The sequence below is a fragment of the Thalassophryne amazonica genome, chromosome 17, assembly GCF_902500255.1.
Source record: "Thalassophryne amazonica chromosome 17, fThaAma1.1, whole genome shotgun sequence".
In the NCBI taxonomy this organism is placed as follows: Eukaryota; Metazoa; Chordata; class Actinopteri; order Batrachoidiformes; family Batrachoididae; genus Thalassophryne; species Thalassophryne amazonica.
In genome coordinates, this window is record NC_047119.1 from 30,986,140 (window position 1) to 31,001,057 (window position 14,918).

General features: G+C 39.4%; 1 protein-coding gene across 1 annotated transcript; it reads left to right on the forward strand.

The window, feature by feature from the left end:
* The first annotated feature begins 1,713 nt into the window (after positions 1-1,713).
* On the forward strand, positions 1,714-14,304 carry rhof (ras homolog family member F). The gene is given in 8 exon segments (XM_034192102.1): positions 1,714-2,928; positions 2,931-3,004; positions 3,208-3,295; positions 10,040-10,119; positions 10,121-10,165; positions 13,616-13,706; positions 13,709-13,749; positions 13,948-14,304. Coding segments are annotated over 8 exon segments (642 nt in total). The 5' UTR covers positions 1,714-2,870; the 3' UTR covers positions 14,113-14,304.
* Positions 14,305-14,918: the final 614 nt, after the last annotated feature.

Here is a 14,918-nt window from a genome sequence, read left to right on the forward strand (position 1 = left end):
AAATTGTGTGTGTGTGTGTGTGTGTAACAAAATTTAAGTGGGATGAGCATTGAAAGTATACATTGTACTGTTTATGTGTAAATCATTAAATATTTTTATTTTTAATATTCAGATGTTTTCATGAATGTTAAAACTTTAAAAGTTCTGCTATTAATCACACGTTTAAAAAAATTCTACATGACCTAAATTAAATAATGCTATGCCACATTCTTTAATGTTTCTTATTGATCTAATCCCTTATGACACTCAATGGCTATTAAAAAAGTGGACAAAGACCTAGCTGGTTGTAAAAGTGATGTTTTAGTTGTGATATATTAAAAGGTGTGCATCCCCACAATACACAATATGTTGTTTGGGTCTGTATATATTTAGGCATTATGTGATGTTAAAAATACCTAATGTGTTTCTGATCAGACTTGACAGGCACACTGGGCCTATGGATGTGGAAAAAAGTGATTTGATTTGGTTAGGACTGGCCAACAATCAAGGTCAGACTTCCCACCGGAAGTCTACTAGGGAAAATAGCTAATTTTATGGAATAGGAGTTCAGACATTTCATTATTGTGAATGTGACTGCTTAAAACCCCACGTTGTCTCAAAATGCTGGATAACTAAATGTGACTTTGGCACTGGTTGTGATCTTTGAGCACTTGTTTAGAGTATTTTTTTATTTTAATCATATTGATAGGCTTCATGTTGAGTTAAAGAGCATATTTAATAAACTATAGATACTTACTTGTCATAGAAAATGTATAATCTGTCCAGTGAGCACACGAACGTTTACATATAAATGTGTCCAAATATATGACCAAAATATGCAGCAATCACTGCGAATAGAAAGACAAACCGTGACTGCAATGTCATCAAATGCCAGCAGTGAAAAACATCTTATTCACCTCACACTCACTGTCACCATGTCAATAGAGAGCATTCATTCATTCATTTCTATACCCACTTACAACAGTCAAGGGTCCCGGCGGGGCTGGAGTCTATCTCAGCAGTCATACGGTGCGAGCCAGGTTCACCTTGGACACGACACCGGTCTATCACAGGACCAAACAGACAGACAAACACATTCATACATTTATACTCACTAACATTCACAACAGTGCTAACCACAAAGCCACTGTGCCGCCCTCAATATAGAGCACTTACCGGTAAATATTTAAATACATGTCATGTAGCTGTGCTCATTTAGCTAATTGTTGCCGCATAAAATGTACAAATGTTGCACACCGTGGGATGAGACAGAATAATTTGAATTCAGAACAGAAGGTTTTTATTAATCCCAAAGCAACTGTTTATGTACAGCTGCACAGATAAACAGAGACACAAAGCACTGCATAAGAAAAATAACCACATAAGAAAGTCCAAATAAGTCAACTATAGAACTCTTAGCATGATGCACCTAGTAGAACTGAGAATATTGCACATGCAAACAATATATTGCACATTCTGAGAGCGGAAATTTTTGTTGCAGATATGAGCAGCTGCAGATAATTTACTATTGCACATTTGAGTGGCATAACATGGAAGAGTGAGAGATACAGGAGGAAGGGAAGGAACAGGTATGATACATCTGACTGAAATCCTTTGTTCTGATTGGCTGATTCGCATGTATAATTGCAATACTTTTTCACAATAAATCATCCAAAGTTAACATAGCCACATTATTGACTGATTCTGCACCATTTCGGCAACAGTATGAGTGCTTGCGGACCGATTTGTCGTAACGGGGCAACAATGTTTCGCACATGCGCAGGGGTGATGCGTCGCAGATGACATGGCAGAGAGCAGAAGGTTTGGCATCAATAAAAAAAGAAATAAAAAATGATTTAGAAAAATTTTCACAGAATTGAAAGATAAATTTATTAACTACACAGATGTATAATAAAACAAATAGTGACTGGTTTATCGGGTAGCATAATGGAATGTCGGGCGGTGCGGCAACAATGATCCCTCAGGGTGACATCCATTATGCTACCCTCCCACCCCAGCACGCTACAGGGTACACAGTGCCACTGGCCACCACACACACATAAAACACCCGCAGAATAGTGTTGCAGACCCTGAAAGACCTGCGTAAAAACTACAGCCTACTTTAAACCCTTCTTCTTGGTAACCCTGAGTTCTAAGATGGTCCAACTTACCGAATTGATGCCAAATCTTGTGACGTCAGTGTCATATATGATTTGAATAAGATAGTCGCTTCTCAACACGGCATTCCTCATTGACTATACAGTGTGGTCGTGTTAGAAGGTCAATTACTGGATCTGACAAGACAAACCTGGAAAAGTACACTTGCTAAAAAGAAGGTCCAATAGTTTGTGCGCGCACTGTTATCAGTCTTCAAGCTGTGAAAGCACAATTCACAGATAGTTATTATTGAGCAATAAATATTTGTCATACAAGCCTGGCTGACCCTATCTTTGACATTAAGGGTGTACGCCACTTTCTAAATAGTCTTATCACTTTTTTTTTTGGTCAATGGAGGCAGAACTTTAAGAGATTCCGCCCATGAAAAAGAACATGCACATACAATAGAGGAAGTAGGAGCAAGCGTGAGCCTCTCCTCCCATGCAGCCCAGAGATGCTTTCGCACTGCAGACTGTTAACAGTACAAGAGAGGAGGTGCTGGTGAGGGTCACCATCTCAAATATGACAGGAACAGGAAGGAAGTGGTGAACAGAATGAGCCATACCTGGCTGAAAAAAAGAAAAAAGCGCTTGTCTGTTCCCTCTCTCTCTTGACATTGCCTGTAAATCATCTGATATTCATCGAACTTCGCTGCCATGTATTTACTTTAACATTGGGCCAATAACTTCAGCCTCATCCTTGGTGGCACCTGTTTGATCATCAGGAGTCTAAAAATGACACAGAAGTGTCCCGGGACCAGTAATGGTACTACAGAAAGAGTAAAAGAACTCAAATAGTGATTGTAGGAGATGGAGGCTGTGGGAAAACATCTCTTCTAATGGTTTACGCCAAAGGTGATTTTCCAGAGGTAAGAATGACTTCACATAATACCTAATCATTATACTACATCTCCACACAAAAAGTTTGCGCTTGGAAAATCTGTAATCATGGTACAGTATTTTGCTGTGACATTGATTTAAATTTTTTGGTGTTTAAAAATGATGAATTATGTGTAAAGGTGTTTTAAACTGTGTATTTTGTAAGCATTTCTCTCCTCTGTGTCAAAACCAGAAATATGCCCCTTCAGTATTTGAAAAGTATGTCACCACCATCACTCTGGGTGGGAAAGAGATTAAACTCAACCTGTACGACACAGCAGGTAAGATCGTTTCTTTGATAAGCATTAGTGATTCCAGTAAAAGATCATTTCCCTGATTAACATTTGTGATTCAATCTCAGGTTGTTGGGGTACTGATGAATGGATTAGTGCATTGTTTGAAAAGAGTGGTTTTAAGTCATTAATCAAGAAAAAAAAAATCTGTTACAAATTTCTGTTCAGCTTTGCTGTGTTCAGACTTTCTCTGAGTTTTATTAAAGAGTTGAATACCAGTGATAGGCTGATTTTAAAATATGTTTCCATTGTTTTAAACAAGATTTCACCTTATTTGGAACTGGTTTAGAACTGTTTAAAGCATTTGAAACATTTTAAAATCAGGTTGTCATTGATTTTATATTTGAAAAGTTGATTTGAAATTGTTATATTAATGTCAGACTTTTAAATGGTTTAATGAAATTTCACTTTATTTTGAACTGGTTTTGAACCGTTTAAACCAGCTGAAACATTTATAATTCGGTTGTTGGTATGCAATGGCTTTAAAAAAAAGCTACTCTCAAAATTGAGGAGCAAATCTTCACATTTCTGATAAATTATTTTAAATGGTGACTAAAGTCCACCTTATTGTGATCGGAATTTGAATATTTAAACTATTTAAAAAAAAATTAAAAAGAGCTCATCACTGGTATAGCTGGTGATCTCAATTAAATATGAAAAAGAGCAAATCTTCACATTTGAAAAGCTGTTTTCAAGCTGTTATAACTCAACAATAGACTTATTTTAAAATGTTTCACATGGTATAAACTGTTTTAAACTGGATTTCACCTTATTTTGGTAAAATGGTTTGAATGAGAGTAATGCTGAGTAAGAATGGTTGTAACAGCTTTAACCGACTTTAAGTGGGACCTGAAGTAGTTCAAACTAGATAATTATTTTAAAACCGGTTGTACACTGTTGTGTACCAATGATAAAGTGGTTTTAAAATGTTACTAACATGTTGTAAACCAATTTAAACTTAATTTGAATTGGTATTAACAATTATAATTAAGACTAAAATGGTTTAAACTCTATTTGATTTGTGCAAATACAAAGTTAACTGGTGGAACTACTACCACGATAGTAGAATTTGAAGTGTTTTAACCTACTTCAAATGAGACTTAAAGTGAACAGATAACTGGCTAAAGTAAAAATATCAGGTAATTACCAAATGTAGACGGGATTAAATTATTCTAAAAATTTTAAATGGGACTTATAAAGGTTCAAAGTCAGGTATCTATTTTTAAATTGATCTTAACACCACTATCCCAAATGAAAATTTATGATAGATTTGAAATGGCTGCATTTTAAATAAAATGGTTTTGACTGACAAAAATCATTAAAAAGTTGCTAGTCAGTTAAAGTGATAGCCATTTGTTTTTGAATATTTGACATACAGCAACATAATTAATCATGAAAGCCAGTATTAAATTATCCAGTAATCAAAACAATCATTAGTTCCTGCCTTAAATTAGGTATGATAGTAAACACGAATGTTTGGAGATCTGTGAACCACATCCAGTGAACACATGAATGTGTTTACTGGATGTGGTGTGTTGGCCATATCGTGGAGAGAAACAGAACATACTGTTAATGCAGAGGAAGTGTTTATTTTTAAATATATATTTTCAAACTTTAAAGTTCCACCACCTTAAGCTATGTGATCATTGATCTCATTGTTCTGATATGATGTATAGGCTCCTCACAGAGGAAGTGGTAAACTTTAGGAGAAACACTGTTGTTAGTGTCAGCGTGACATGATTACCTAATAACTATGAACATAACTGCACACCCAAACCTTGAATCAGTCTAGACTGGCACTGAGTGCGTATGGCTTTGCCAAGCACCTAATTTTGTCAATGAAAAAAGTTCTTAAAACTTCCTTGACCTGCCCTTTTGCATGGCCAAGAAATATAATAGTACATATTCTAGACTAGGACCAACCTGGTCATCAACACTTGTGAAAACCTGTTCAGTATTAAAAAGGCGTACTGCACAAACCAAACAAAATGAGAAGGAAAGAGTGCAACACCCATAACTTACATGTTGACAGAATACGTTTTACATAGGGCTTGAGGCCTATTGGTGATTCTACGACTCCCCCGGGATGAGACACCCATTTGATGCAGGTTACTTCCCCCGCTAAGGTCAGCAAAAATCGTACTGAGTGGACTGATTAGGCTTGGGTATGAGCAAACAGCGGCTGTTTGACAGCCACAAAATTGTGACTGGCATAATATTGCCATAATATGCATCGACATAAATTGTCACCATCGACGATATATGCTGACATCAATGTTGTCTCATGGGTGTAATGTGAAATTCATCATGAATTGTCGCTGATGACAATATATACTTTTTGGTGATATATGTGCTGTAAGACCCTGCACATAGTGTCACATGGTGACAGTATATGCCGTAACACACATTGTCCTGGGTTGACACTCAGTCATTCCACTGAGTTTGGTGCAGTTCGGCTCAAAACGTTGCTTTTTCTTTCTTTACAGAACAAATAACATTGTATTTCAGGCCAGATGTAACATTCTCGTCACATTGGTTATTAATTAATTAATCATCATCATCATCATCTTCTTCAAACCGCTTATCTGGGATCGGGTCGCGGGGGCAACAGCTCCATCAGGGAACCTCAAACTTCCCTTTCCCGGGCCACATTTATTACCTCTGACTGGGGGGTCCTGAGGAGTTCCCAGGCCAGTGTGGAGATATAATCTCTCCACCTCGTCCTGGGTCTTCCCCTGGGTCTCCTCCCAGCTGGATGAGCCTGGAACACCTCTCTAGGGAGGCACTCAGGGGGCATCTTTACCAGATGCCTGAACCACCTCAGTTGTGTCCTTTCAATGTGAAGGAGCAGCAAGCTCTGCTCCGAGCTCCTCACAGATGACCGAGCTTCTCACCTTATCTCTAAGGGAGACACCAGCCACTCTCCTAAGGAAGCCCATTTTGGCCGCTTGTACCCATGATCTACCCTCATGGCCATAGGTGAGAGTAGGAATGAAGATTGACTGGTAGATTGTCACAACAGCACAATAGCGCGAATGCAATACCATCTCTGCTGTGCTGATTCTCCTACCAATCTCACACTCCATTGTCCCCTCACTCATGAACAAGACCCCAAGGTATTTGAACTCTTTCACGTGAAGAAAGACCTCATTCCCTACCTGGAGTAGGCAATCCATCGGTTTCCTACTGAGAACTGTAGCCTCATATTTAAAGGTGCTGATCCTCATCCCAGCCGCTTCACACTCGGCTGCAAACTGATACAATGAGTGTTGGAGGTCACCGGTTGATGAAACCAACAGGACCACATCAACTGCAAAAAGCAGCAATGAGACCCTCCTCCATTCAACTACACCTCGATATCCTGTCCATGAATATCACAAACAGGATTGGTGACAAGACGCAGCCTTGGTGGAGGCCAACCTCCACCGGAAACAAGTCCGACTTACTACTGAGCACCTGAACACAGGTCTCGCTTTGTGAGTACAGAGATTGGATGGCCCTGAGAAGGGACCCCCTCACTCCATACTCCCACGGGACCTCCCGCAGTATCTCCAGGGGTACCCAATCATATGCATTCTCCAAGTCCACAAAACACATGTAGATCAGATGGGCATACTCCCAAGCTGTCTCCAGGATCCTTATGAGAGTGAAGAGCTCGTCGGTTGTTCCATGACCAAGACGGAACCCGCATTGTTCCTCTTCAATCAGAGGTTCAACTATCGGCTGAACCCTCCTTTCCAGCACCAGGAAACCTTTGCAGTATCAGGTCGTCTGCAAGTGATTTAGCACCAGGTTCTCCACAAACATGAGGTGCGAGGGAGGAGAGGGGTGGCCGCATATCTGGCCGCGCCCCAGTGCAGTCACGAGTGGCTCTGCAGCTATCAGGGGCCAACCGAAAATCCACGGCGCTTCGGTATTGCTTCATCTAGGCAGGATTCTGACTTAGAGGCGTTCAGTCATAATCCCACAGATGGTAACGCCCGCATTCCTCATTATGCCAGTTGGCTTAATTTAATTTTGCAGTATTGATCTTGAGGCCTGTGTCCTTGTAAGAATGTTTTTAGTTGGCTGACCTGGTAAGCCCCTATGTACCAGCTCGGGCCCTGTGTTCTCAGGGTGCAGGACTTCTATGTGTTCCCAGGGTGAATAAAAAGTATGCCGGTCACAGAGCTTTCTCCTACCGTGCCCCAGCTCTGTGGAACGATCTCCCGGCACACAATCAGCAGTCGGATACTGTGGAGACTTTTAAGTCACGTTTAAAGACTCAATTGTTTCATTGTTTTATCATTAGTGTTATGATGTGTTTTTATTCTTGTATTCTTTTATGGTCATCTTTTTATTGTGTTTAAAATGTTTTATTCAGTTTTTTTTTTTTATGTTGTGTGAAGTGCCTTGAGACGATTCCATCGTGAATTGGCGCTATATAAATTAATAAATTTGATTTGATTTTTGATTTCACCCTGGAGTAGACTTACCAGGGCGGCTGAGTAGTGCGATGCTCCTGTAATTGGCAGACACTTGGTTTCAGTGCAGAAGGTTCCCGGCTCAAATCCCACCCCTGCCACATTTCTCCATGTAATGTGGAGTTGCGTCAGGAAGGGCATCCAGCGTAAAACCTGTGCCAATTCAACATGCAGATCCACCTTGGATTTGCTGTGGCGACCCTGAATGCAAACAAGGGAGCAGCCGAAGGGACTTACTTATACAACCCCTGGCAAAAATTATGGAATCACCGGCCTCGGAGGATGTTCATTCAGTTGTTTAATTTTGTAGAAAAAAAGCAGATCACAGACATGACACAAAACTAAAGTCATTTCAAATGGCAACTTTCTGGCTTTAAGAAACACTATAAGAAATCAAGAAAAAAAAGATTGTGGCAGTCAGTAACGGTTACTTTTTTAGACCAAGCAGAGGAAAAAAATATGGAATCACTCAATTCTGAGGAAAAAATTATGGAATCACCCTGTAAATTTTCATCCCCAAAACTAACACCTGCATCATATCAGATCTGCTCGTTAGTCTGCATCTAAAAAGGAGTGATCACACCTTGGAGAGCTGTTGCACCAAGTGGACTGACATGAATCATGGCTCCAACACGAGAGATGTCAATTGAAACAAAGGAGAGGATTATCAAGTCTTAAAAGAGAGTAAATCATCACGCAATGTTGCAAAAGATGTTGGTTGTTCACAGTCAGCTGTGTCTAAACTCTGGACCAAATACAAACAACATGGGAAGGTTGTTAAAGGCAAACATACTGGTAGACCAAGGAAGACATCAAAGCGTCAAGACAGAAAACTTAAATCAATATGTCTCAAAAATCGAAAAATGTACAACAAAACAAATGAGGAACGAATGGGAGGAAAACTGGAGTCAACGTCTGTGACCGAACTGTAAGAAAACCGCCTAAAGGAAATGGGATTTACATACAGAAAAGCTAAACGAAAGGCATCATTAACACCTAAACAGAAAAAAACAAGGTTACAATGGGCTAAGGATAAGCAATTGTGGACTGTGGATGACTGGATGAAAGTCATATTCAGTGATGAATCTCGAATCTGCATTGGGCAAGGTGATGATGCTGGAAACTTTTGTTTGGTGCCTTTCCAATGAGATTTATAAAGAGGACTGCCTGAAGAGAACATGTAAATTTCCACAGTCATTGATGATATGGGGCTGCATGTCAGGTAAAGGCACTGGGGAGATGGCTGTCATTACATCATCAATAAATGCACAAGTTTATGTTGATATTTTGGACAATTGAAAGGATGTTTGGGGATGATGAAATCATTTTTCAAGATGATAATGCATCTTGCCATAGAGCAAAAACTGCAAAAACATTCCTTGCAAAAAGACACATAGGGTCAATGTCAATGAGCAGATCTGATTTGATGCAGGTGTTAATTTGGGGGATGAAAATTACAGGGTGATTCCATAATTTTTTCCTCAGAATTGAGTGATTCCATATTTTTTTCCTCTGCTTGGTCTAAAAAAGTAACCGTTACTGACTGCCACAATCTTTTTTTCTTGATTTCTTATAGTGTTTCTTAAAGCCAGAAAGTTGTCATTTAAAATGACTTTAGTTTTGTGTCATGTCTGTGATCTGCTTTTTTTCTACAAAATTAAACAACTGAATGAACATCCTCTGAGGCCGGTGATTCCATAATTTTTGCCAGGGGTTGCACACACACACACTACACACACACACACACACACACATTCACACACACACACACACACATCACACACACACACACACACACACACACACCACACTACACACACACACACACACACACACACACACACACACACACACACACACCAATTACTCAATCATGTATCAGCTGATAAAATTCAGAATTTTGCATTTTCTTGGAGAAATATCAAATTAACTTAAACAAAGCTTAACTTTGCATGGTGTTGATACACGTATGAAGCATTAAAATTTAATTTCCTACGTGAGCGAACATCAGCTTCTCAGTTATTCATATTTAGGAAACCCATGACAGCACAGACCGGCAGATTATCTTTTGCACTCTACATACACTGGTGGCCTAATGTCACAGGAAACGGAAGCTGAGCCCAGGATGTGGTTTGTATACATCAACTAACATATATCTGAAAGCTCAGGCTGTTGCATTCAACGTGGAACTTTGTTTTTCTCTCAATCAAGAAATATGTCATCATTTACCAACTAATAAATTGACCTGCTGCTTTTAAAAAAATTTCAGGCCAGGATGACTACGACCGGCTCCGACCGCTGTCATACCAGGAGGCCAATGTGATTTTAGTGTGCTTTGACGTGACCAATACCCACAAGCTTTGACAATGTCCTGATCAGGTAAGCACTTCCTTTGGTACATGATCAAATGGCAAAGATATGCAGGCGCATCACTGTTTAACCAGATTTTCCGGTCGGCCTTTTAAATGAGGGTTTGTCTTGAAAAAGATTGGCAGATGTGGAATGTTTGTTTTTGGTTGCATTCTTTCACCTATTTGATTAACTGTGTCGTGAACTTTGACCGACACATGGGCAAATTTTCTCCAAGCTTCTGTTGTGAAACTTAGAAACAGTATGAGAAAGATTAATGCAATGATGATCACAAATGATCAGTGTGCCAAACTATTAAAGGGGTCACATTATACACCGGGTATCTAAAAAAGATTAAAAATAAACTAAAATACGCCAGACACACACTGAGGTGAGGCATCTTACAAATAATGCATTATCAGTTGCTAAGAACTGAGCAGTAGATGTCTTGGTTCTCAACACACCAAGGTTTTGGAATGAAAGAAACTGACACAATCTTCATGTAAAATCAACTACACCTGCTTTTAATTTCCATCCTGCATGACAAGATGGCACAGTTATTCCAGCATTAAGGCCAAACATGGCCAGCTGGTGGCAGGAAGCTACAAGTGATATGACACGAAAACAAGCTTGGTTGCTTTGCTGACATATCACATATCATATGCTGACATATCCAGTCTGTCAAAGCCAACAAAAAAAGTATTTCAACCTGTGTTCTATTTTTTAGAAGTTGTGGGGTTCACCTTTTCACTTTTTAAGTTAAGTCCTATGTAGGCACTGAGGCCCATTGGGCTGGTGCATACCACCGGATTCCATAGCATGACGTGAACTAGAGTGACTTCCTCACGAAGGGACACCATTTGACATGGGTTACTTCCAGCCAAGGCTGGTACCCATGTACAACTAGGTGAGTGGGAAAATGCAGATTAAGTGTCTTCTCCAAGGATACAGACAGGTAGCACAAGCAGGTTCAAACCTTGTTCTACATATTGGCAGGCCAGCTCCTTATCCACTGTCCTACCTACTCTTCAGTGTTTTAGCTCAGGATAAAACTTAATTAATTTTGCAGTATTGATCTTGACGCGCAAACATCATAAAGGGCTAAATGGCTATCTAATAATGCACAGAGCAAGTGAAAAATACAGGTCTGACAGAACAAGCACCTCACTATCATTCATAATGACTGTGGACAGCAGAGACACTGGACGGCTAAGGTAAGCAACTACTGCTAGAATTTGTCATTTTTAAACGTTTCTTTAAATTAGTGAGGTAAACATAGGGGATCCTTTCCATGTTGCCAGACACTTCTAATGACAAAAGCGGTAGGGGTGGTGGCCATTGGTTAGTGCACTAAGTTTCAGTGCAGAAAGTTCCTGGTTCAAATCCCACCCCTGCCACATTTCTCCATGTAATGTGGAGTTGCATCAGGAAGGGCATCTGGCATAAACTTGTGCCAATTCAACACACAGATCCACCTCAGATTTGCTGTGGCGACCCGAGTGCAAAACAAGAGGGCAGCCGAAGTTTCCTGTGTTCTAGCCCTATGACATTACATTATGGCAGTTGGCTCATTAGCACTACCAGACAGCTAGAAGGCTAAGGTAAAAAAGAAAAACTTTCCTTACATTTAGTGATCTTTTTCCATTCTACCAGAAGACTTCAATGACGTTTAATTGCTAAAGCAGTTCAATTCAGTTCAATGTGTTTTTAGCCAGTCCTGTGTCATTGTATTATACCAGTTAACTCATTAGCCCTCGCCAGACAGCTAGAAAACTAAGGTAAATGGCTAACTGTAGAATCATTCATTTAAAGAAGTTTCTTTACATTTACCAGACACTACTGTCATTTTCGTGTCTTCAGTGGTGACACTTTGTGGTTGTTGTTTTTAGTTTGCCCCATGCCTTTACATGATATAACCAGTTAGTGCATGATGGTGCTTGTGTTTGAAGTCAATTCTGCAACCAATTAAATTCTTTTTGTCATGAGTGAAAAGATGAACCCCACAACCTCAAAAAACAGAAACCATGTTGAAATTCCCCTTAAAATTGGGAGATGTACAAAATGTAGTACAGTACTTGTTTCTTGTTTAGATCATTTTGTTGACAATCATGTATCATACTGAAGTGCTTTAAATCCTTTGGCTAATAGGAGTTTTTCTGTTAAGATTGGTGATGTTTCCTCATGAAATGCTCCTATCTCTTGTGAAGTGCCACAGGGTTCTATTCTTGGCTCTATTCACTTTCATCCCACATGCTGTCTTTTGGATCATTTACAACTAAGCACAATCTGGCCTTTCGTTGTTATGCAGATGACCTGCATATTATTATGAGGACTAGTAATGGAAGCGATACACTGAATTCTTAAGTTATATAAAGCACTGAAAATTTCTTTTAGCTGAATGACAGTAAAAGAGAGACTATTGTGTTTGGACAAACTTTGGTGCTCTGGGTAATTATTTAAAACCAGCTATCAAGAATGTGAGAGTGTTCTTTCACAGCCATTTGAGGTTTGATAAACTGTTGCCAAAACAAGTCTTGTCCAGCTTCATCTTCTGTCTAAAGTAAGGCCCTTCCTCACATGACATGATCTTGAAAAGGCCATTTATGCTTTTTTTTTTTAGCTCCATACTTGATCACTTTGTGCTGGTGTTACCAATCATCCCTTATGCGCCTCCAGCGTGTGCAAAATGTTGCTGCTCTTTCAATGAACAGTTTCAGGCGTGAGCATATTACCCATGTACTGCTTTCACCCCTCTGGCTTACAGTTTGTTTTAAAATTGATATTGAAGATTTTAAAGTTGGTTTTTAAAGCCATTTGTGGCGTTAGTCTTATCTCTCTGCAATTGCAACAGGACATTGTGTTCACTGGTCAAATTTATTTCAAAGTTCCAAGATTACAATACAAATTTTGGGGTGATTGTATGTGGCTCCATACCATGGAACAAGTGAGCCCCCGATTTACCACTATTACCGAGTAGCACCTTGACATTTTTGCTTTTGTGTACCTTTTTGATTATTGTATAACATTTTATTGTAAATTAGCTTTTATTTCCATGAATTTTATTTTTTGATTTTAATGTAAACACTTTGGTCACCTTTTGGTTGTTGAAAACAATTATGTAAATGAATTTACAGTTAGTTTTTGAGTTATGTTAACCTGGAGGGGACGGACTCATTCATCACATCACAGGGCACCTGCTTAAGCAACCCATTTTTGTGTTTGCCTGTGTCCTGCTTGACACACCACTTTTACCCGCAGGCTGCATGTACACCTCACAGAACCGAAGTACTGACACGGGTTTCTGTGACATGTCACACTCCTCTAAAACAAATCATTTAATGTCAAATTTCGCAATAGATTTTCTGTATACACAGACTTCCAGGAATTGAATGTTTAATGCCAAATACCAACCATGTTTGACTGTAAAAAGTTTACAACCTATTAGCATAATTTGACCCCTTTAAGTGTTTTATTTATTTATTTTTTTTAAATGCAGTGGTTTCCAGAAGTGAGGCATTTCTGTCGAGAAATTCCAGTCATCTTAATTGGCTGTAAAACAGACCTCAGAAAGGACAAAGAGTGTGCCAGGAACTAAAGGCCTTAAATCAGAACCCCATCACTTACATGCAGGTAAGTGGAGAAAAACTGCAGCAGCTTTATAACAAGTTTTACCTCATTGCTGCAGGATGTCAACTGCAACATGCAAGAGGAAGCACTCAAACCAAAACCTACAACCACTTATGTTTTACACGCTCATTGGCAGTAAGATGCCTTACATTTTAAACTCATTTTGATTTCCTGTTACTTTTATGTTTGGTTTGACTGCAGGCTGAGGAGATGAGACAGCAGATGAACGCTGAACTCTACCTCGAGTGTTCAGCCAAGTATCAGGAGCACGTGGACGATATTTTCAGAGAAGCTACCAGAAAAGCTTTGGCAGCCAATCGAAGACAAAGAAACCCAAAAACGAAAAAGAAATGTATTGTTTTGTGAAGCCCAGCTCAAAGGCAGACTCGTAGGTGCAGTTTTACAAATTTGCACTCACTTTGCACCATGTTTGGACATTCAGAGCAAGAAGTGAACAAACTGAGGTCCTGAACAGATGAGACGACAGCTGCACGACCACCTGATTCATACCAGCACAAGAAAATCCATTTGGCAAAGAAGCAGGAAAGAGACTTGCAAGCATGTTGCGCTGTTACCGTCATCAATGCATTTAAGTGTAGCCAGTGCCAGACTTTTTTCACTGTGGCAAAACGCACAGAATACCAACAGCTGAATCTTAATGATTGCTTGCAAGTTACACTTTAGACTTTTTTTTTTTTGGTAAGACTTTCACACTTTTAATATTATTAGAGGAATTTTAAGACATTTTTTCCTGTCCGGACCAATAATGCACATGCCTAATTTTTTTTTTTTTTTTATCGTTTGGGTAAGGATCCTGAGATAAAGAAATATGGGGGGGGGGGGGGGGGGGGGGGGGGGGGGGGGGGGGGTGGGATGTCTGAGAAAATGTGACACCAGACGGTGTTGGTTCACTTCCAATGGAAGTTTCTTTCATGCCTGGATGGGGAAAAAGTAGGTTTCTTTTTCTGTTCCAACAGCGCCCACCTGTGGTGGGAGCCACACTTGTGAGCGTGTATATCAGAATTTTATATATATATATATATATATATATATATATATATATATATAAAAATAAGGGTCTCCACAACATGCACACACAAAATAGTTGCTTTCTTTTTTTTGCAGTTGTTTAATTTTACAATATATATAGAGAATTCGAGCTTCTGAACTAC